General features: G+C 40.9%; 1 protein-coding gene across 1 annotated transcript in view; it reads right to left on the bottom strand.

Moving 5' to 3' along the window:
• Positions 1-25,258, bottom strand: part of Pclo (piccolo presynaptic cytomatrix protein) — a 324,402-nt gene that overhangs the window by 18,075 nt on the left and 281,069 nt on the right. The window contains exons 25-27 of the mRNA XM_033758844.1: positions 25,235-25,250; positions 10,154-10,292; positions 6,414-6,487 (exon numbers count right to left, since the gene is read on the bottom strand). Coding sequence (XP_033614735.1) covers positions 6,414-6,487; positions 10,154-10,292; positions 25,235-25,250 — 229 coding nt within the window. The remainder of the gene's footprint in view (positions 1-6,413; positions 6,488-10,153; positions 10,293-25,234; positions 25,251-25,258) is intronic.

Genomic DNA, 25,258 nt, shown 5'->3' with positions numbered 1-25,258 from the left:
TACCTAATTTAAGCTCCATTTCACTCTTTAATTTATCTTTAAAATGTGCTGTGAAGAGCCTCCAGATGGCTTTTTCCAGCCGAGCCAATTTCTTTCTTTAAAATTTTGTGAAGCATAGGTTTGCATGTCATCATTTTCCTGGTTTCTTATCTTTACTTTCACCATTGTCCTTTGTGGCTGATTTCCTGGACCTCTCCTTGTAAGCCCTACTTCTGTTTAAGGATGGCTCATCCCAGGGACACTTACCACGCACCTCCTCTGTGCCCTGCAAGTTTCCAGAGCTCTGATATCTCCATTTGACTTCAAATCATTTTTAGGAAGAAGGCACTAACACTGGGCATTATCACTTTCAGGACTGGGTAGAGCAGGGGCTGGCAGAAAAATCTGGTCTTTGACTTCTCTTTCAGAATTAGCGGGTGAACGTTCACTTCAGGCTAACAACTAAGTTCGTGGGGTTCGGTGGGTTTGTCCGAATCTCAATTTCCAGATTTGGCTTTCATTGAAGGTATTTGTCACGGGGGCTCGGCAAGGCGGTGCTGACATGAGGAGAACGTGAGCCGTACAGCCCCCTCCCACATGACGGTCACCCCACCACCCTCTGGACCAGGCCTTTCCTGCAGAAAGTGCTGGCTGCTTCTTTTCTCAGTTCTACTTTTTTGCTCAGATGTAAAATGTTTTCCTTTTTAGAGAACTCTATAAATTTCCCAGATTCGCTGGATAAATAAGATTGTGTTGTAGGTAGAACAACTGACAATCTAACTGGTGGAAATGTAGATGATCTCAAATGAATTTTAGCATTTTGCAAAACTCTGAATTTTTTCCTTGCTGGCCATTCATAAATTTCATTTTAAATTTAAGTGAAGCGCAAAAGAAAAGATAAAATAGCCCAGTAGTTTGAATTCCATAGTGTTTCTTTTTCTTTGGAGATTTTGCACATTACTCTCATCAGTTAAAATCGGCTTTCCTACAAGTGATACCTCTCTGCGGAACACGGAGCTGGCAGATGTTGTTTTGTGAATGTGTTAAGGAAAGTATTTAGTTGCAGTAACTAACAGTAAAGGATTTTTAAGAGAATCATATCCATGTCATTCAGCAGAATAGAAAGCACTCAGTACTTATTTACTGCAAATAAATACTATTTATTTATAAAAGCAAATAATACTAAAGTTTTCTCTTTGCTACTCTTCAATCACAATAACTCATTTTATGTTTCCTGATATATCAAAATATTAAGTCACTTTATTTATTTACTTATTTATTTAGTGGTACTGCGGGTTGAACTCAGAACCTTGCGCTTTTGAGGCAGGTGGTGCCACCACTGAGCTAAGGCCCCAGCCCAGTGCTATATCCATCAAGATTAAGATTAAAATGCTGATAAATTACCCTGGCAAGAGCTGGGTGATGTTAGATTGCCCAACCCTGACTGTTTAGAAGTTGCTGTGGATCTTTAGGAGAGTGGTTTTGCTGTGCATGGCCTGTGTTCACTTCCCTGTAGAGTGGAAGTTAAAATTCCATTTATTTTTATCTATATCTCCTACTGTTTTATGACAAATTAGCCAGAAAATATAAGCATTTAGAACAAAATAAACACTGTGTATCTTCAGTATCCATGCATCTTTTTAGTATTTTTTTTTATTCAAATGCCTCTCTCATAAGTAAATCAGGGCACCAGCTCCCCATGAAACTGTTTTAGAGACTTCTAGGCAAAGACGAAAATGTTTCTTAAAAATACTGAGAACTACCATTGCCGAATGTACCTCTGAAAGTCTAAAATACTGCGAGCTTTACATTAAGCAACTGTCAAACCTTTGACACATGCTAAAACTAAGAATGATCCAAGATAAGTCCCAGAAATTTAATTCATTTAATTTTTTGCTGGTCAGTCAATAACCTCCAGAGATAAATCTGAGAGTTGAGATTCAGAAATTTCTACATTTCAATAATAGGCTATTTTTTCAGAAGATGCTTCAATTTTAAGTTCCATGAGTAATCCAAGACTGGAAATCAATGACACTGAATTTTAAACTCAAGCAATTTAAGAAAATGTGATGAGTTTCAGAGAAATCAACCTCAGCAGAGAAGAGGCATTTCTATACCGAGAATCATGTAAGAACTATTTTGTGGTGAAGAGTAGACTGAAATACTGTAATAAATATATGTATCAGATTTTCAAAACAAACTGGGAAATGTATGACTACAAAAACATATCTGTTTGAAAGCCAAAAGGGAGAGAATGAAAGCACCTTACATAAGTGATAGAGGACCAGCAGAGTTAGGCTGGGAGAAGTCACTGACACAAGTCTGGGACATTGGACAGCGCCAGGCACTTTCCACTCACCACTGGTCCTACTAACACCATTATTGCTTTTGCTTCTGCAAATTAGGAAAGAAAAAAAAGCACAGATTTCAATAACTTGCCTAATATCACGCGTATAAAAACTGGCACCCAAAATTGATGTGGAAAACAATTCGCATTTCTCCTCTACACTCAATGAAATTCCTACCCCACTGGATCACTTTTGCATTTGACTTTGTACTTGTTGCTATTTCCTTCAGTTGACAGAGCATTCCAGGAGGTGGTTAATTTTTATTGGGAGTTGATACATAAGATTACACCACAGAGTTGGCCTAGGGTTTCTTTGAAGTTAGTTTTAGGAAAAGTCATAAAAGTGGTTTTGCCATGCCTACTGTTTTATCACCTATCAAGGGTGGGGTCAATTTTTATGCTATATGAGCCATTGTTTAATTGTATTCTCTTTAGGAGAGTAACAATTCTGAAAAGCAAAAACCAATATTTCCTCCGTTCAGTCTTACTTTACACACACACACACACACACACACACACACTTTTATATTCTCTTTGTCTCCATTCACCAAGGCTGCTGTCATACCTGGTCTACTACCATTTATCTCTTTTATAACACAATGGTTAAGTAAGAAATGAAATCTCAACAACTATATTAGAAAATAATATCCATCAATCAGTTAAAAATTCCAGGAAGTTTACCACAACAATAACAAACAAAGAAAGTGCTTACTATAAAGTTAACAAAATATTTTAAGCACATGTGAATGAAATGAAAGCTATCTTACTGAAATAACAGAAAATATTGAGAGGCGTACTGTATTCATGATAGGAAATATTACATGTAAACATGCCATTTCTCTTAAATTACATTAGAGTTGTAATATAATTTAAGTATTCCTATAGAATTTCCTTTACTTCTCAACAAAAAAGAGTTTTAAATATCTTTCAAACACATTTTTAAAATAAAGAGGTAAAAGCAGTGTAATTCAGGAGAAATAGACATAAAAGAAGGCTAAGTGAACAAAAACTGTGCTGACAGATACAAAAGCAAGAAGTCGGTAGTAATCCATAAAGCTCATTACCAGATATTGAGCATCCACTTAAGAATTTTCACTGTGATTGATGTAGTATTTCATATCAGGAAGGAAATTAAGCTTATTCAACAAATGATCCTAGGAAAATTGGTTTACTATTACGTTTTTACATTAAATAAAAAGAATCAATGTAAAGAATTAAACATTACACTTTACCTTACAGGACAGCTACAAGATAAAAGAAATCATCAAGTACTTAATGTTTTCTATGTAGGTAAAAAATAAAAAGAAATAATGATATAATCATTTATAAAGATGACCCTAAAATACTGCATTCAGTTAGGGAGCGAAAGCCTGGATCCAATGGTTATTTTGAGGCCAGGACCCTGCCTTGCTCTCCTGCTCCGTTATGGGTGCTCCAAGATGGATGGATGGTGCCCCACCCCATTCCTTTAGGAGCCCAGACTCCGGGTCAGGGCTGGTGACACAGCAGAGAACCAAAATGTATAAAATATATTGGGAAATGGGAAGAAAATGTTCAAATGAAACAGAAAGAAGTGAAAGCGGGCCGCTGAGTCATGCCAAACAAGATATAAGTCATGCACACCCCTTAAGTACAACACAGAGCTGATTTCGTGTTTCTACAGGGCCGAAAATGTCACGCCATGTAAATTGATGCCTTCTGCCTCTTGGAATAAACACTTTTGATGGTTTTGTCCATACTCTGTTTATACTGCTTTCCTAATTTAAGACTGTTTCTAGAGGTTTAATATTTATTGCAGTTTTCTTCTCTGTAGTATTAGCTATCCTTTCCTGTACATACCTCTCTTAACCCGGCTTCATGTAGATACAAAAACTGGATATTTGATTGTTGTCAGAACTTCGTGTCCGGGTGGGGAGAAGGGGCTCAGGTGAACCACACGATCATTCTGTTCCCGCCCTCGCCCCACCCTCTGCTCCACAACTAATCCGAGATCTGCTGCTGGTCAGTGGCCATTCACTAAGGTAGAAGCACATCACTGACAAGATTTAAATAAAAATACAGTAGCCTGTGACTGGCTCCTTCTTGGAAACAAGCACACTTGTGTGGGACTGACGGCAAAGAAGGAAGCGCCAGGCTGAACAGTTCCAGTCACTGCCAGCTGCTAGCGTTTAAATTTTACTTGAAAACTTTGTTAGACGAAGGCGGAATCAAGTAGCTAAGACACTTAAAGCTTCTTCCCTTTGCCGGAGTTCTGGAGTCGCGACTAAGTCAGTAGCTATCGGTCCTGTGTACGGTCCTACGGGTTCTTCATTCCCTCCACAGCAGCTCTTCGAAGCTCAGGCCGGGCTGGGCTGAGCGCTGGGGACCCAGGATGAGGACACACACGTCCTGCCTGAGGAGGGTGGGCTGAGCCGCATGCAGGTGGGACACGGCGGGCCTGGGGAGCCGTGTGGACGATGCCCGGCGGAGGCTCCTCGCTCCTCCCGCTGTCTTCCGGGAGAAGCTCCCCCGGGGTCCCACCTCCCCTGATAACCACTAGCTCGGTTTGGGCTGAGCCACAGAGATTGAATAGTGCAAGGGAGAGCAGGTGCCTCTCTCCACCCTGGCGGTCCTGGATGGACAGGTGCCTCGTGCTGCCTCCCCCTAGGCTACCACTCCTCACCGGCTTCTTGTGCAGAAGGACGGTGGCCTCTTCTGCTGCCTCACTACCCTGCTCTGTGTACTTGTGGTCCACACACCCACCCTCCTTCCTTCCTATTCACAGGGCTTCTGCCTTCTGGTCAGGGCACAAGGCCGGCTCAGGGTGAATTCCAGACCGTTGAGGAGCTGACTGATTCCCAGGGAGTCTGGGCGGGAGCCTGGGGACTAAGCCACAGCTGGGTAAACCTATGAGTTTACGCAGCCAGGTGGATAAAAGGTTTGGTGGGCTCGGGTGGAACTCTGGGGAGCATGGCAACAGGCATGGGTTCGAACAGAAATCACAAATCCAAAGGAAAGGAAAAACTCGGCCAGAGAAATGTGGTACTCACTGAAGTCCAGGGAACGAGGCACCACTTAGAACTAGTGTTTCTCAGCTAAGGTTTCTGAAGTCAAAAGTCAGCTCATGTACTGGGCAGCAGATGAAGTTGACACCGAGTCTCCTCTTGGCCGTCTGATGACCTTGGGCCACTTTCTGGGGACCTTTCTTCCTCAGTGTGTGGTGTTTGGTCTCATTTTCCTGGGTTCCATGCACTTGTCCTGACCTTAAGTGGGGTTTGCACTTTGACCCCCATTTATACAGCTTCCCTCTGTGCTATTTTTTACCTCATGGGCAGTTCTAAGACTCCTGTGAGATAATCAAGATAATTTGCTTTTCTGAGGGATTGTTGCTATTGGTGGAGGATAAAGGTGACAGATTGTAACACAGTGTTAGGAAAGACGAGCTGGTCCTTGCACCACCCCTAGAAAGTCTCAGGTGTTTGCTGAAGTTAAAGACTGATTTTGCATTTTTGGAAATAATTTATTTGCTTAATAAAACCAAATTATGTAATTTCAAATGTGGCTTTTACTTTAGAAGTTGGTTCAGTTATTAATTTTTATTGGATGATTTTTACACCTTTTATTTATTCTCAGTTTCACATACTTAAGCATTTCCATGGTTTAAGTAAGATTGATTTTCTCTTTGCATGATATCTTAAGGAAAACATTTTTCTTTTATTTCAAGAAGGTACACATTTCTTCCTGAGAAAGTCTTGAGTCTTTTTCCTGTCATCCTTCTCTTTCTCTTTTTCTTTTTTTTGGGGGGGTGGGGCATGCCAGGGATCGAACTCAGGACCTTGTGCTTGAGAGACAGGCAGCAGAACCACTGAGCTACATCCCCAGCCCATCCTTCTCTTTCTATTTTAAATTTTCAGTACCCCAAGGTATTTAAATTTTTAAAATAAAGGAGAGGTGGAAATTGTTAAATGAATCCAAAGTTATTTCTATTTAATAGATAATGATGATTTCCTACCTAGTGCTTTTGCCAGTAGTCCTTACAAATTTAAATATGAAGAGCTGAAAATGTACAGTGGAATTCAACTGACATCCAGGACTAAATGCTGCTCACCTTCTGAGTCTGTCAGTCCTACTCCTCCTGCTGGCTGCTTTACAGGCTCCTGTCCGTTCTGCCCCATCTTCCCTCTGTTTAATGAAAGAAAAATCCATTGAATTATCATCATTCCCTGTGTGCAAATGAGGAGATTGGGTTTGTAAAATAAAAGCACATTATACATTCAGACCTGCATGAATCATCTGAACGGCAAATGAACACTCAGTTAACTGCTAGCATGTCAATTTTAAAATGGGAACTTGTTTATTAGTTTTATTCAGTGCAAACATAATACCTCAAGATTCATATACTTTATTTGTAGAATCATTTGTCAAACAATCACACGATCATGAAATTTTCAAACTTCTGAAGCATTTTTTTTCCCATTTAAGAAGCCTTTAGGGGGCACCCAAATGTAGAAATGGACATTTATGGACACTTTGGTACAAGTACAGATAGGGTGCTGTCCACCCTGGATCAAACCTATTTCTCCCCAAAATTATTCTTGCTTTTCCCCATTTGAACTCAATTAGGAGTTTTTATATCTTTATAATGTTTAAAAATGAGCTTCTAGAGACTCTGTGGTTAGAAGGGAAATAATTAAATGACACATGAAAATAATATTGAACCCCCCAAAAAGATACTTCCCAAAGGAAGACATTCAATCAGACACACACAACAATGTTCAGCATCACGAATTATCGGGGAAATGATAATTAAAGCCACCGTGAAGTATCACTGCCCTCCAAGTCCCGAGGACGTGGGGGAGAATGGAGCTTTTGGTGGGGATGGAGCCATTCCCATGGGCCACCATGGGGAAGTACAGAGACCTGAATCTGAAGTGCTCAACACGCCTGTCATCCCACTCCAGGCCGTGAAGATCGCTACGCGGAAGACACCACCCTCCTGGCAGTGCCGGGCTTACTGTCCATCCACTGACAGGGTGGAGGAAGGAAAGGTGATCCATATGTACAGCGGGATGTTGCTCACTCATTAAGTGGGTGAAATCCTCTTGTTTGCAACAACATTAATGGGATCATGAACATGAGCGAAATAAGCCAGACTGCACGCTGATTCTTGTCCATGGATCTAACATTTTGATTGCGTAGAGATTGAGGTAGGGACCAGGGTCTGAGAAGGGGAACAGAGGGCTGGGCACACTGGACAGGAGGCATGGGATGCTTTAAGATGGGAGAGGCAAAAGCGCACCTGTTATGGCACAGTAGGGTGACCATAGAGAAAAGCAGGGCTCTGTGTATCTCAATCTAGAAAGTATTTTGAATGTGTCATCACGAAAGAATGAAATATGTTTGAGATTTGCTTACCAGATATATTTACCCAGACTCAAACACTAGACAGTGCATGGAAGTATTCAAATGTCACATGCTAGCCCAAAAATATGCTGAGTTTACGTGTTAACTAAAAGTAAAAATATATTTACCTAAAATACTGTAGTAACATACACTTTTAAACTTCACTCAGTGACAGTTTTGAAATTCTTCCGGTTTTCAGCTGTGTGAAGCAAACTAGCTTTTGGTCAGACTGCTTGGGGTCTGCTTCTGGCTTTGTGATTCCTGCTGTGTGCCAGCTAGGGCAATGCCCAGCGAGACTGCTGTCTGTTACAGTGCTCGGGTGGCAGCAGCACCAGTTACCTTGGGGTTATGAGACAACCAACTGGCAAAACACATGCTGGGTTTGAATGGCAGGTTGAGGTACTCAGACAAGACATGCTTTAAAATGGAATAAAAACCCATAAATGCTCAGAAGGATGGCAGAACAAGGGAACATCTTGAAGCTGTGCTTTCCAGATAGTAATTCAAGCACAGCCAGATTCACTAGCAACTAATTCTGACTTTCACAGAAACTATTTGGTTGGCTGGACCTACTGAAAACATAGCCACATTTATTTCTTAAGATCCCATTAGACCTTATTTGAAAACTGCTCTAAACACCCTCTTGTCAGTCTATTCAATGAGCAGATTCTGAAATGTCCCCGCACATAATAAGAGGGACTGATGCGAGTTTATAAGTCATTTTAATTTGAAAACCATCATATTAGTCTATTAGGACAATTCATGGTCAAAGATTTAAGAACAGTTTTGATATAGTGATTATGAAAAGTGATTTCCTATAATTACATAACCTCTCACTTTTATGTGCATGCATATATGGTCTGCTTGTGAATATACTGTCTTGTTTGATCAATGCACAAGACTTCAGTCTGTGTAACTGCTTCTTTGAGATTCAGCAGTTAATTTTAAAAAACTCATATTTTATCACTGAGCCAAACTCAATTGACCATGAGGAACTTTTTTATACTTTGCTAAACTTTTTAAAAGTTTTAATTTTTAGCAGTTATAATAAAAATATATTTTTTTAAAAATTGGAATGTTTTAGTCCCAGATTTCATATTTTAGTGATTTCTGCTCATAGCTTTGGTTCTAATGAAAACTGAATTTAGAATTAGATACTTAGACAAAATGCAAGGTCCACTTTGAAGATTACACAAAACTGACAGCACAGGGTACCTAATAAATAGGGTACCAAGGAAATGAAACTGTGGGTTCTGTAAAGAATGCAGCTTTCCCGAGTTCTTCATGATCTTAAACTGAGAACATTCTGACTGCACATTTTATAATTTATAGTTTAACAAACCACCAAGTATTTATTGAGTAATTGCACTAGCCTAAGCAATAGTGTGTTAGACACACCTTTCAGGCATATACAAAAATGAATAAGTTCCATTTCTTATGTATATCATATAATGTTTCAAGAAAGTGAATTTTCTGTTTGCTCACGTGGCACAAAGCAGTGGGCACTGCTGTGGGCCGCACAGTTCCTCTAAAGCTGCTGAAACGTCTATTTCCTGTCACCTGCACCTCACAAAACAGCCTTTTATTTATTCATGTGTAAAAAATATTTCAACATACAAAAGCTCTTTTTAGCTTTCAAGCCTTATGAAACCAGGCAGCAGGCTGCATCTGCCCCGTCTGGACCCAGGAACCTGGTGTCTGCGGATGTTCTCCATGTACAAGACTCCTCTAGTGGACAGGAGAAGGTAAGATCCCCGGGAAATTCAGCTTGTGATATTGCAGCAGACGTGATCTACATATTTATCTTGACTTCGGCTAAATTTGGCCACCAATATGACTAACCCTATTCTAACGCATTCTAAACACAGTCTGTTTTAGTTTTCCTTTTCATTTGCACGGTGATATTCTTGAGCGCTCACAAATCATGGATGGGTTTCACTCTAGGGGTGCCCACCCAGAGACACGGATAATACTTGGCATTTGTTCTAAAATGCATGGAAACACTTCAAAATTTTCATTCAGGTTGTAGAGCAATTGGCGGTTGAAAGGTCTGCGTGATTAGCGGGCGCACCATCTATTTCAAACATGATATGGGCCCTTGGAATGCCTTCCAATTTCTTCCAACTCAGGGTGAATAAACCTATCTTCATCGCCCCAACCAGCCGTGTTTGGGTTCGGTCTTTATGACTAAAACACCAACGCACGCCCACCGGGCTTTAGGCTGCGTGATGGGCAACGGTCACACCAGATGCAGGCGGGCTGCTGCCCGCTGCTGGGGGTGCAGAGCTTTGGCCCACATGAGGGCGGGCGGGATTCACCCTGTCTGTGCGAGGGAGCGTTCTGCGTGCCTGAGCAGACCCAGCGGCTCAGAGCCCCGAGATCCCCGCCTGGGCCCTGTGCAGTGTTAGGAACGGGAGCCCTGCAGAAACAGAAAGGCCCACTTACATCCTCGGCATCGGGAACAGGCCGCTGTCCCCGGCAGGGCCGCTGCCCTCGCTGTCCACGCTGTAGCCGCTGCCAAAGCTGCTGCCCGAGGAGCCGGTGGACGCCGTGCTGTCTGCAGGCCGTGGGGTGCTGGGCTGGGCTGCATGGTGCGGGAAGAGTCGACACCACAGTCAGGAGCAGCTCTCCTGTCTCCACGCGCACATGCACACCCTCTCCTCACCCAGCTTGGGACAGCTCTGCCGGAACTCGGCCTCTCAACCCGCCTCGCCTCTCCTTCCCTCTTAGCCTCCTTAACCAAAGCCGAGCACCAAAGGGCTTGTGTACCGGCCATTGAAATAAGACCCACTGACTGCCGGGGAGAAGCACCGAACTAACTGTTCAGGCTGAGTTTAACAGTGCAAACTATTCTATTATCATGATTTGGTGTCCGGCACGACCATTGTGATGTGGCAAATAAATCATAACGGGCTATTTCACTGAGAAGATAATTTAGGGAATCTTTGGTAGCTAAAAATAGAAGGATAAAGGAAATTATTAATCATTTGCCATACTAATAACTAATCTTCTGGGTTGTTTGTTTTTTTTTTTCTCCTCACAGGTGAAGATTCAAAACATGCAGGTAATTTCCAAAAATGGGGACCGTTCGGAGCTGATCTGTATGGTCTCTGCCAACATCTCTCAGGGAGTTTTAAAAATCAAAGATATCTGTTTCCCTTAGACATTTCCTAGTTCATGGTTCAGACTGGTTTCAAAAATTGTGTAAGTGCGACTTTTGGATTAGGAAACAGTATTCCCATCGAAACACAAGGTTTGCTCCCAGTTAGGTAGTAGGGTATGGTACTAATTTCACCAGGGTTCTTGATTTCAGGACATTTGGGAAGAAGGTGTCATGCAAAAGGAAGGAAGGGAAAGATAGTGCTTCCTCGTACTTTGTGGAAGATGCTTTCCTAGCAAGTTTTTTACATTGCTGATTTCTGCTTTGTGCAGGGATCGTGAGCTTTGGGTGTTCTGAGCTGGCTCTGACTCCCCAGGACCTCTGCAGACTGTTAGAGCCTCATCCCTCTTCACTTCAGAGTTTCTGAAAGCTGGTGTCTGAGCTTACACAGTCCTGCCCGTGAATTCCTCTCTCTTCTCTGCTGATCTAGATTTGCTCTAAACTACAGAACTACTTGGCATCTCTCTCCTCCATGAACACACCCTGTTCTGTCAGAAATCTCTTAGCTCACTGAGTGGGTTCACACCACTGAGGGAAGTTAATCATTTCATGATCCTAAGATAGCTACACCTTTCTTAAGGAAATATGTAAGAACATAGCGATTCTTACTGTGGGAGTCTTGACTAATACAGCCAAGTGAATTGGAAAAATGTAGATCTTCTTTGGTGAAACCAATGAGAATAGCACATTCACCTACAGGGGAGATGGGGGATCAAGTCTTGCAAGGGATTTAATTTTCCCTTTTTCCATCTGTTGTTTCCAAGTTGGGAATAGCTATTTACTGAATGTTTAAATGGTCTGCTGCCAGTGAACGAACCACTAGTTACCCATAGGACTGAATTTGTAGAAGAAGAATTATAACATTTGTTCAGTATCTTTTCAGTGTATGTAGAAAAAATCCCAGATGGTGTGTTTAATATTAAAGAAAATAACTTTTAAATGAATCATTTAAAAACATAAAGATACTATAACTAGGATACACAATTATGAACATGTATGAAGTAGGTTAAACTGCATAATCAGCCGTATGATGAGATAGATTCATCAAGTGACTGTAAACAAGGAAAGCTTATCCACTTTGGGACTGGCCATGCATAAGCCAGCCCACTGCACCCTTGACATTGTGCAATATTGAACGGGAAACATGAATTTCATCAACTAGAAAATCTCAACGAACTATTTTCAAAGGCAAACCTTAATAAACATTAATTTAATCACCTTATCTTTACTCAAATAAGAAATTTTGTCCATAAGCAAACTCATAAATGCATTAGAATACTACATTATAGAAATATCTTACTGTTTACACTTCAAAACTTTTCATGCTTTTCTTTCATCAATTATAGTTTTTAATCTGATGCGATTTCTAGGTCTACTCTTGCTCTGAGAAATGTGTGAAGTATAGGGAGAATGGAAAGCAACACAATTAGAAGAAGGAAAGAAGACCAGAAATAAAGGGAAGAAAAGATATTTTTGCATTCTGCCTATCTCCGTGAGCAGAAATATCATTTTGAAGGCCTGTGTAAATTCTATCACTATTTCAAATGCAAAATATTTTAGAAGAAATATAAAAAGAAAACCAAATCAAGGGAACACATAATGGAATGAACCTAGGTCTATCTCGTATCTGCGCAAAATAATATTCCATCTAATTCCATTCAGTCTACAGAAATTAGAGAGGTAACTATTCAAATGACTCTAGATGCTTGGCATTATCACGAGAAAACATCCGGTGTCTGATCCACTCTTTTATTCTTAACTAGTACCTAAGTGTATTATAGAAATAGCCCAGCACTTAGAGACTTCCTGAAAATTAAGTTAAAATGAAGAATGGACTTCCCCTTTTAGCAGGGCTACCCCTGCCTACAACAGCATAAACTGCTATGCAACATATGCAGATGGAGAAGTTTTGATAAGCTGGCCCTAAAAATCCAAGTATTTTAGGGGTCCTTTCCCAGAAACTTGATACAACACATGCATTTTCTAATTTCTCTTTCCTGAAATAGATCGCAAATAAGAAAACATCAGTTATATTAAGTTGAGAAAAACCTATATTATTGCAAACATTTTAATGAACCAAATTCTGTTCGGATAATATTGAGGCCAGATCTTCTGTAATTTTAAAACATCTATAGATTTCAGCTCGTGCTTTAGTTTGCTTCTCAAGTGGTTACTGGTCTACTGTGGCCAAGAATTAGTTAATGAACAAATAAGTAAATAAAAACAAATGACAATACATTAACATGTTTTTCCCTAAACCAAACACCACAACAGCTGAAAGGTTTAGTAGATAGTATTTCACTTTTTAATCCAACCATGAGTTTTAAAAAATCCCCAACCAAAAAGCCACTTGACATGGCCAAGTTTATTTCTCCTCGTGTTCTTTGTCCAAGGAATTTCAGTGATTTTTTTTTCATAGCTTTGAAAATCTGAAATGACCTCTTTAATCTGTCCTGCCATGTAGAAAAATATGATCATCAGCTAGGTTTTTATAACCTTGATATCATTTTTTAAAAACGGCTTGGATGAAGAAACCATTTAAAAATAACACATGAAGCACTGGAAAGCATAGCTTATGATTACAAAGAAGTTCATAACAGGCCAAAAAATTAAATATGCATGGATTTAGCTTGGAGAACAAAGAAAGGATGAGGAGCAGTAACACTGCATCACAGCCAAACTCTGACAAATGCTAGAATGTGTGCCCCTTGCTGTCTTGGCAGACAGAGTTGGCGAGCTCTAGGTTTATTTAAGTGTAATGTCTCTATCTTTCTATGTCCCTGAAGGAAATACTATTTTAAAATATTAAAACTAAATGTGATCTGTAATCTCACGATTTCAGAATTAACAGTCTGAAAAACTCTGCTTAGTTCTTCCTACTCTTTTCCTGTTTGGGGAATCCTAAACCCGCTGAGCAGGAAGCCCCGGACCTGGGTCTACGGCATTTGGAAAAACGATTATTTCACCAGAAGATTGAGGATTCGAAAGACAGCCAAGCAATTTTGGAGCCGTGTCTCAGGAAGTGCACGCCTTTCTGAGGCCCTCTCTGGGCTCTCACAGATGGCCCGAGGGTAGGACCCCAGGGAGGGACCCTGAAGCTGAGCGGGGTCCCCACCGCAGGCGGCCTCCAAGGGCTGGGCACTGCCACTCAATTCCACGTGGGGCGAGGGGCTTTCTCCCCTGTGAGGCGAGTCCACCTGTTTTGGGTGATCCCCAGCTCCTCGTCTCCCGTGGGTGCTGCTTGGCCACCCCACCATGACGTCTTCCTGCTGCGGCCCTGGGGTATCTGCCGCGCGGTTCGCTCTCCGGGATTCTTTCTCCTACCCTATCAAACGCGCGGGATCTGCACTCTACCCACCCAGGACGGCAGCTCTGAGCTCTGAGCCAAGGACCCCAGGCGGCCGGGCTGCCCCCAGAAGGAGAGGGAGGGGCCCACACTGGGGTAACACGCGGCCCGCTGTGTCCCTGGGGTGCTGTGGAGGGGTCCGCGCCCCTCAGGGTGACGTGCTGCGTGGCTCCTGGGCGGACACAGCTGCAGGGTGCGAGGCCACTTCATGAGAGTCTAACGATTAAAGGCTGGAACCCAGAGAAATGCCCAGTTGCTTTAGACATTACGTACTTAGGGAATTACTGTTTTTCTTTAGCTAGCATTAACTTTACTGTATAAACGATAAATACAGGGATCTTTTCGACTTTCTGACTTCCGCTTTTCCTCGCTCCCTTCCTCCCTCCGTTCTTTTCTTCCTCCCTCCCTCCTTTCCTTGCTTTCTTCCTTTTTCTTCCATTTTTCCTCTCTCCTTTCCCCCCTTGCGGTCTCATTCTCTCTGTATCGCACCTGTTATTACTATTATTTTCTCTTAATTTACTGAAAGGATTTTACAGTTTTATTTCATTTTAAAATTTCATTTGAATGTGGACCTAAAAAATTCGATAAAGCTGTTAATCCTGTTTACACTTTCTACTTTCCGTGACTGAAGTTTTCTAGACATTGTAATAAATAATGCAATCTGTATTTATTTAATGCTACCATTAGAATTTGCTTTTTCGTTATTGTAGGTAATAGGAATTGAACTGATGGCTTACACTGAACTACATTCCCAGCCTTTAATTTATTTTATTTTATTTTATTTTATTTTTTAGTTTTGGGACTGTATCTTGCTAAGTCACTAATTTGCCCAGTACCTAGGCTGGGTTTGAACTTGTGATCCTCCTGCCTCAGCTTCCCAGCATATTGAGATTACAGTGCTGTGCCACTATATCTGCCTGGAAATTACTTTCTCAATTTCTACTTAAGATAATGTCTTAATCAAATTGGTTTTAAGTTCCAAAGTGACCAACAGTATTTTGTCTAATCACATTTTTTAATATTTTCTATTATAATTAATGATTAATAATAAAAAGAATAGTTATTTTTACCAGTATCTGGTAGATTGGATTTTTTTTTACAAGCAAAAGCATAACATTATAATGCTTGCATTTATCCTGTAACTTCCCTTTTAAGTATATCTTCCTTTTATGAGATGTTTTTGGTTTAGAATTGTTTTTGGTGAAATTTACTTAAATATAGTATAGTGGTACCAAAATATCATAGTGGATGATAAAAGAAAATTTGAGTAATACATTAGCCTAAATGAAAATTAAGCAAGTAATTGACTTTTACTTTAATATATTTAGGCTATAATTTTAGTTGTGTCCAAATAAATAGAATGAACAAATAATATATCAAGTTGCATGTTCTGATTTTGATATAATACTAACACAATAAACATTTTGTCATTAAAAGATTAATATTAAGAAAGATCATATGTGAAAGAAATGATATTTAAGAGCTACATCACCTGAGTGTGGTGGCACATGTCTATTATTCCAGCATTCTGGGAGGCTGAGGCAGGAGGATATCAATTTGGAGACCAGTCTGGGCAATTTAGCAACTTTGCAAGATTCTGTCTCTCAAAATAAAAAATAAAAGGCTAGGGGTGTAGCTCAGTGCGAAAGCTCTGGGTTCAATCCTATTGCTAAAAAGAAAAAACAAGGAACAACAAAGAGCTATTAGATTTTCATGGGCAAGTCTTGATTTTCTGATGCTCATTTCATTCTCTTGGCTCTGGCTTACACTATAGTTGCATTAGGTTCTCAGACCCAACAAGAGAGAAAAACCATGTAGGGCAGGAACAGAGTACTCTGCAGATGCCTATTGATTGGAGAATCATTCTAGGAAGTGGTGCTTTGGAAACATTTTCTTAGCCCTGAAGCTGTACTGTTAGACCATGAATGTTTTGAAAATAAGGGCATCAGGTTTCAGGTGAAATTCAAATAGTTTGGCAAAAAACTCGGTCCTAGGAAGTAAGGCTGAGCACGCTTCCCCTGGGGACAGAGGCAGCAGTAGCCCAGCAGTGCGCACGGCTAGTGTGCTGTTGCTTTCCGCAGCAGCACTCCGAAGGCCCCTGTGATGGGAGGGACCGAACCCGTCAGTCTCCTACTCTCTCTCCTCCCATCGTTGGTTGTAACCCACTTGACTGTAAAAATTAGGAGAAAAAAGGGAGCCAGAACAAATAAAGATATAATTAATTCAGTGTCTCAGACATCTGTCAACACACTGACACGAATATCAACTTAATTCAATGCCTGTTCATATTTCTTTCCCATCTCAGTTGAAGGCAGACCAGTTACTCTTTCTCATTTTCCAATTCTTCCCAGGCACCTGTAACTTGATTATTCAATAACGACTGCTCAGGTGGGAGACTCCCAGGGACTGGAATATTTGTCTCTTTTGTTTATTGCAACATCCCCACCAATGTGAGGAAAGTCTGGGGCATAATCTGCATTCAGATAATTAAACAAATATATAAAAGAATGTGAATGAATAAGGGACTGAGATACGAATTTCCTCTAATATTTTCCATAAGTAGTGAATGCACTCTTACAGTCTCTTATTTTTAGCCTTCAAGATTTAAAAACTCACTAAATTATGTATCTGAAATAAAAGATCAGAGTTCAGCAAGAGGTAAGGAGCTTTCCATTGTTCCTAAACCTCAATCGACATGCTAATCTTCAGCTCTCTCACTGCTGCGCTGATGCAGTTCATTCACAATGGGTAACCCAGACACCCTAGTTCAGAGGAGAAAGAGCAGTCTACAAACAACTGTCTTTCCAGCGCATTTTTCTTCAAGATAAAGAACAGAATGATGTGTCCTCTCCCTTCCTAACACAGCCATGGTTCCCTCTCAGCTGGGCGTGGCACAGTGAAAGTTAACACCTGACTGAGCAGTCAGGTTTCAGAAGAAAGCCATCTCGGATATGGGCATGGAATCAATTTTATCTAAACCATGCCAATAACATTTTAAATGTGTTGGATAAAATTGACGATTGTCACTTGCGGCCTTAATTAGGATGTAACGTTAAGTGAGAGAGGAAAGAAGTCATCCCAAAATGCAACTGGAGAGACAGAAAAACCACATAATATGTAGGTACCACTGTGTCTGTACACCTCCCAGAAAGCCTTTGTTATCCAGTCTGCTATAAAAAGGATGACTGTGCATAATTATTCTCCGGGTTGGTGGATCTTAAACATTTGTTCTTAAGGTCTTTTGTAAGCCTTAAAATGTTTTCTGTAATCCTAAGAAATGTATTTGTGTAAGTTCTATCTCTTGAGATTTATCTTATGCAAAATTAAGGAACCTGGAAAACAAATATCAGTCAGGCACATGTTCCGTTAGCCTCGCAACTGATGATGTCCCCAAATTTGTGTAGCCACTGAGAAGTCCAGTGGAGACTTGAGGATGAACAAGAGTGAATAGGGATTTTAATATCAAAGGGTTTGATTCCACAGACCCAGAAATGTCTGCTGGGACCTCGGGGGTCAGAGAAAGACTGGCCAGGGGCCCCAGGCGTGGAGTGGCTTGCCAAGGCAGAGAGGAAACCAGCCACACTGCCTCCTCAACCATACCTGGAGCCAATGCATACATCAGGCCCATCCTAAGGGGCTTTTTCCTGCTCAATTTTATTTTGTTGTACTGAAAATATATCCATTATCTCTAAGCTTCTTTGGAACTTGCTTCATCTAAAACTTCACAACTCTGAGTATATGGTGTGAATTAAAAGTTATATGTAGCATAGAAACTGTCTTGTCTGCTCTGTCTTTGCTTAAAACAAAACAAAACAACTATTTGACAGGTCAGGGAAACCAGAGTAAATAATGCTCATAGGAAGACTATAAAATAATATAAACGATTCCCCAAAAGGAGTTGTTTTCTACCTGAAGTATTTTTAATATTCTTGTATATTAATAGTCTGGATGAAGCCAAACAGTGATTCAGTAGTTATTTACTCTAGTAATTATTTTAGCAATGAAACTACTTTTAAAACAAACCAGCATTAAAAAGTGCATAACAGCCACAAGTAGAAAAACATGTGAATTAAGTAGATATAAAAATGTTCATTTTCTATATTCACATGTACAGCAGGCTTTTTAAAGATAAAATTAGACAAATGAGTAGTGATGTATGGAACTTGAAATCTTGTGGTTTTGAATTTCAAAAAACAAATTTTACTCCCCTGTTCTTTTCAAAAACAGACATGGCAGAATCATTATTCTTTCTTACATGTTTAAAAATAGGGGTCCATGCGCCTGACTTTTAACAAGGATTTTCCTTAAGACTTTATCTGCCTTGTGAGATTTATTATATTTTCATTAGTTTCTATTCAAATGGTGAAGTTCGTTGATTAATTGTATCTTTCAGTGTCTTTTAATACATTACAAAGCCATGGTTATAGCTGTTATGTCTATACACACGTCCAAAGCACTCAATATCTAAATCAAAACCACATTTTTGATTTACTATATTTTCTTTTAAATTCTGTAAGTGTTCTTGGCTGCTTGGTAATTAATTACATATTTACACATACAACACTAGTAATAAAATAAAATATGATTACATCTTCACAGTGCACTTGAAGATTCCCTATGTCCAATCTGTAGCCATACATCTGCCCCAGCCAAGCTGCACAAGGCGAACGGGTGAGGGGTCAGCGTTTTATAGAACATGTGTAACCCACGTGCATGGAAAGTAGAAAAATGAGCAAGTAACGGGCAGGAAGTTAGGTAGCCAGGCGCAGGCAACAGTGTGAAGTAGCCAAAGGTGTGTGGCACTTCCCTGCTTCCTCCAGCGTCCTACCTGGCGGGAAGCTCCTGCTCCTACTGTCCCTCCCGCCTGTCCGTGTCCCCACACGTTCCCTGCAGACTCCCATGTGTTTCCTCCCTGCTGGACTCACTGCCTCAGTCCTGATCCCTGCTGAAATTCAATCAACTAACTTTGTGAAAATAATTTTCTCAAGCCCAAGGTAAAATTATTTGCATCTGAAGAGTCATATTGAAAATATGTGGAATGTTAAAAATTAAGGCCTCTTCTTGCACCAGGTATTTCTATTCCAGCCGTCACTACACAGCCCCCAGATCACTTGGCCTGAGGCATAGCGAGGTGGAAGTCAAGTCTGACATTTAAATGGGCCAGTTGGTCTTGCTGTTATGTCTCAGGAAATGAACATAAACCTGCCCAGCGTGACCAGATCAAAGCAAGTGGCTGGCACGGCAAAGGCCCATGGCTACTACTGGAAAAGAACAAAAGTACCCTTCGAAGGCAGGCCAGGAATGAAGGTCGTAAGCAGGAGAAGGTCACACAGGCAGAGCTATAAATTGTCTGTGGCTCTCTACATGGATAGCAGAGACAGTGCCAGCAATGAATTCAAACGACCAAGGAAATATTTGCAAATGCACATGCGTTCATTCTAAGAAGATACAGAAACCCTCAACAAACATTTTGCTCTTCATAGACAATGAAGGAAGCCGTTGCCCACAGAGAATAGGAATAGAACTTCAAAAGCCAAAAATGATTCAAATTAATTCTCTCAGATTTGGTTGGGTGTTTATAGTTTCCACTTTCTCTTTATTTTACACTGCTCAGGGTTTTAGTTTTTAAATGTTTTAACTTTCTGCGTGTGCACAAACTGAAATGAGGAAGGCACGATCCATTTTTGTTAACCACATGCATGCATTGGTAAAGAGCCCATTGGGGTTTTTCCTCCCATCATTTCTCCCTTACCTCCCTACCAGCCCTGTCTTTCCCAAGAACAGAGAAGTTTAAATTTCTCTGGAGCCAAAGTCATCATCTCTACAGGGTCAGAAAAACACAGGCCTCCCTGAGCTCCTATCTTTTGGAACCAAGAGTTCTCTCCACTCTCCGGGCCCACTGTTCCTGACCCAAGCACACACTACAAACACACACACACACACTCACTCACACACACACACACACACACACACACACGCACGACTCTCATGGAGTTGCTTGGTGAAGAGTTCACCAAGGCAACACAGGAGAGGAACTTTGACAAGGGCCTGTCATAAATGAGCTTTATTCACAGAAGGATCTCTAGCAGTGGCTCCTGGAAAGTAGCATCAGGCTTTTTTCCTACAATTTGGCCACACCAAGGAATTTGCATTCATAATTCCCTCTCAAGAGTCATTTAATTACTCACATTGTCACCTAAGCTCTTTGGCCTTCCTAACAGTTCTAGTTTTATTGCCCAGGAAGGATACATATACATATACATGATGTTACTACATTAAAACTCACTAAAATCTTCAGAAAATACGAATTTTCAACTTGCATGTAAAACGTGATTTACTGGATGCTGGCTATATGAATCTTCAAAGTTTTAAGGAGGTCTCTTCTGTTTTTGGTTTGGTATAAGTAAATAAACTGAACTAAAACTACTCTCTGAAATTTCCCGAGGCTGATGTCTGTACTAGCAAGGCCTACGTTACCCAGACCCAGGCATTTGGAAAAAACCTGTCCAGGGATTTCTACATACAGAGTTGTTCAGAATCAGGATGATTTGGCATAGTCTGGCTAACATTTCCCTTCAGATTTCCCAGCACACAACTAAATCCCAGAGGGAGGGGGAAAGTAACTTGTGACTCACTCCATGATTCTGGCTTGTCCCATAAAGTATGCCAGTTCAAGCAGAAATCTGCTGAGAAGCTCACAAAGAAAACTTGAAGGCTCTTTAGGGACAATTTTCCAGCCTTGATAGAAAGGCCTCCAGATGTACCAGGAGCTTCCTCCCCACACCGCTGCCTTTGACTGGGCCTGCATGGGGGAGTGGTTCCTGCCGTTGCCTTTTAGCTTCAGTCACCAGCCCTCGGAGAGGAGGACCATGTATCTAGAGCCTTGACTGCTTTCTGTCACCTTCTCTACATCTAATGATTTATAAGAATTTTAGCAATCAGTTAAAAATAAGAACATGACAATCAATTTTGTTGAAAGCAGAGGTGTCTGATTTTGGAAGAGCCAATGTATTTGAAGAGCCAAGGTCTCAGTGTCACAGACAAGGGTCATAGTCCTGGTCTGAAAACTCCTCGCTCTGTTCTTGCATCAGCCGCCCCACACCTCTGGCTCTCTGGTTGTTTCCGCATCTGGGATGGGATAACTGGATGACCAGAGATCAAGGGTGACACAGCTTTGTGCGGTGTGCAGCACGATGCAGGGGTAGAATACGACTTTCAGAATGCAGATGCCACTGTACAAGCCCCTTTGTGAGGCCCAAACAGGGGACTTTTATCCAAACATGGAAAATTATTTCTGATATTTCTGCAGGAAGTAAACTGTTGAATAGGAACTTGCTGCCTATATATTTATATCTCTGGGTCAGTTTTTCTCTCTAGCTTTAGACAAATTATACTGAACTTTATAAATTTTATCCTATAATACATTTTCTATTAGGTATTTGGAGAAAATGCATGGTAGCATATCAATAAAATCTTTAGGTTTTAGAAAGTGTGGAGTTTTATTTACTATTATTAGCACAAAATTAAATAACACATTCTATATTATTTAGTTTTCCCTTTGTGATTTCAGCAGAGGACTTCTAATTCAACACATCTTAAATGTAAGGAATATCTATCCAAGCATTACTCAAAGAAAAAGAAAACACTTTATACACATTTTAAGAACCACATCTATGATAAAAAAACTTACAAAATAATTATATAGTAATACCTAAATTACAATACTTAAAATAAGGCATGGATTAAGGGAAGTGTTTGCTGTGACATTTATAATTAATGCAATATTTCAAAGAAGAAAATAATAACGTGAAATCAACTGAATTTATTTATTTAGTTAGTTTTGGTACCGGGGATTGAACTTGGGACCTTTCACTTGCGAGGCAAGCAGTGGAACCACTGAGCTAAATCCCCAGCCCCAACTGAGTCTATTTGATGAAAGAAAAAGTGAGAGGTGGAATTTTAAGCAATTTTAGAAAATAAGACTAGCAGAAACATGGAGATTTTGTTCTGATGATAATCTATTAAGTGGTCTGAGAAAACACATATTCAGAATTAAACTCGTGTTTAAGCTAATTATTTCACTAATTATAATTAATGGCAAATTTGGGACACATTTCAGTGGTCTGCCTCCATGCTGCCACACACATCTACTGCATACAAATATCTGATTAACTGGGAGAAGAACACAGTAAGTGTTTTTAACTTCTTGAAAATAAAGAAAAATGCCAAAGTAGGATATAGGCTTGATTTAAATTTTGTAGCAAATCCAGAATAATAAAATTGAGTATTTTAGGGCTGGAAGGAACATAAGAGGACAAACAGTGCCATCCATTTTTTAAAAATCTTTTCTAAAAGATACATGTTTTTGCATTACATTAAAGATAGCATTCTGATCACTCTACTTGGATTCGCGTCACTGGCAGTAGCATTCATTTTTGGAGAAAACTCCAATTGTTTGGGCTAGGTGAGGGGCAGATCTAAGCTTGTTTTCCATTTTGAATATGGGTTCCAAGTCAGCTCCTTCTCCAAAGCACGGGGTCATGGGATTGTCTTGCTCTAGCAGACTGTGGGGTAGATGAGACATGAGGAAGAGAAAGAGTTGAAACAGTGCCTGGCATAGCCCAAACCCACTATGTATGTAGGTTTTCATGTAAGCTCTGATGCTTTTATTTGGAAATGCTTTTGCTTCTATCTTTGAATGTTGCCAACATGGAGTTCTGTTCTGCTCCCCAATGTTTCTGTCATCACAACTGTCCCTAGCAATGGGGCAGTAACTACACTGCAGGGAATCCAGTAAGAGAACAAAACTGACGCACTCATTTTATGCTGCAGCATATAACAATGGCTCAGAACCCGGTAGTTTATGAATGAAATAGAGATACTTTATTTATTACACAGGCACTTGGATATTCACATGCCCAACACATCTGATACACTTAAACAACTATGGAGACAGGAATGGAAAACGTCTGCATGTAGATCAAGAGAGAACTTCACCACGGAAAGGTGAATGAGTGCATTGACAATTTTTCCTTTTCTATCCTCTAAGAATTTCCAAAAGTTACACTTCAAATCATAAAAAAACAAAAAACAAACTGATCTACATTTGAAGTGGTAGGGCCAGTGGAATTGTGACAATTGAAACTTTTATCACAATGCAACATATTTATCATCATGCTCGAACAGGTTAGGTTAGTAGCATGCATTCCATTTTGCAATATGAATACGGTTAATCTATTTCCCAACAAAAGTCAAAAGATGACTAGTGCGTAGAAAAATACAAATCACTGTAGTCAATTTAAAACGAGACCGTTCCTGGGACTCAATGGTGATGATGACGCCCTAAGATGCCATGCCCACAAAAGCACATTAAAAAGGGGAGGAACATTTTTATCAGACAATCTCTAAAAAGTAAAGATGAGGGCTTTAAACTGGGGGATGCTCTCGCAGTGTGCTTTGAACATGGCCTTTCTGCTCACCTCCGTCTGGCTGGACTGGTCCATCGGACAACGCCTTCCTGAAGGCTAGCTGGCTTTGGTCTTGGTTACCATTGGCTGGTGGAGGCAGATTGTCACACTGAGTTCTCTGAGTGGGGAGGGCTCCTGCTATGCTGTGTCTGTGCTGCTTCCTGCCATGATTAGACTGCCCGCTCTTATGTGCTGCTGTGGCAGTGTGGGTGAGATGGGGACCCCAAGTATGTACCCTCGGACGGAACCGGCCTCATGTGATTCATGCAAACAGAAGTGTTCTTTTGCTCTGTCGGTGTGTTTTCCAATGCCAAAGGACACCACATGCACAGCACTAAAGGAGGCTAAAACTGGCTGTTTCTTTGAAACCATGGTGGGCGTGGGGTGGGAGACAACAATCTCTCTCCATTGCTTGGCTAAGGCCCTGGGGAGTCACAGTGCAGCTACGGCTGGTGACTCTCTGCCCTTGGGCTGTTACTATGGACTTAACTGTTCACAAATGGTATACAGCAGCCAACACGGCAAACTGTGTACTTGGATTGACTGACAGCTACTAGACAGCACGTCTTGAATTTTAAAGGATTGCAATGGTTAGGGAAAAAATAACCTCTAAATTCTTTGTGTCATACACCAAGCATGATCCAAGAGGATGGACCCTGTTGGGCTCTTTGGTGAAGCTTCACCGCCTCATCCAACAGATCTCTTCATAGATTAAAGACGTGTGTTTTGCAAGAATACGGTGGTACCTCATTTCGTGAGCACTTTTGTTTGTGAACAATTTGGTTCGCAAACAAAACCATCTGGCAAAATCTTGATTTTTGTGTACCAGCTCTGCTCAGCATCAGGTGAAGAACACGGATGTGGCCAGCTTCCCACACTAACACAGAAGTGGCCACCTTTCCCGGAATGATGGAACAGATTAAGTTCCTGAACCAAGGTACCGCTCTGTACAAAACATCACTTTTTTCACAGCTTTTGCAAAAGACTAGGAGGTTTTACTCATGGAAAGCTACAATCTCTCTCACATGCACAATTTCTCACATGGTCTTAAGCATTAGCTTGAAATAGCTTTTCTCCTCAGCTGTAGAACGTGACTGCTGCTCTCATAACTGTTCTACTTAAGAGTTTTTGATTCTTTTTGGGTGCAAGAATCTCATTGCGACTCTGCTCCCAACACGTGTGTGTGCTTTTTTTTTTTTTTTTAAATTTTGGTGCAATGCCTGGAAAACTGGCAGCCCCTTGTGCTTATAATCCCTGCACTCTGAAGGGAACTTAGGCACACACAGAAGGACGCACAACATTGCTGGGCCGCAAACATCACTGACACGGCTGCTGGGTACCATGAGCCGGTTGGATGGAGGGCAGAGACAAAGGAGAAACAGCCAGTTTTATTGCAGTCTATGTGAGTTAAAAGAAAATAATAATAAATGGAAGAAAACAAACACGGAAGAGCCTGTGTATGGGTCGCTGCCATTCACACAGACAAGACAGAGGGTAGGGCGGGTGCGGACAGAAGCGGGCGGGAGGGCCATGCTGCTATTTGCGCCTTTTACTTGGGGGCGTGCGCTGCTGCGCGG

This window comes from Fukomys damarensis, unplaced genomic scaffold (genome assembly GCF_012274545.1).
Source record: "Fukomys damarensis isolate Sample0158 unplaced genomic scaffold, DMR_v1.0_HiC HiC_scaffold_4, whole genome shotgun sequence".
NCBI classification, from domain to species: Eukaryota; Metazoa; Chordata; class Mammalia; order Rodentia; family Bathyergidae; genus Fukomys; species Fukomys damarensis.
The sequence above is the reverse complement of the archived record's forward strand: the minus strand, read 5'-3'. Positions and strand labels throughout refer to the sequence as shown.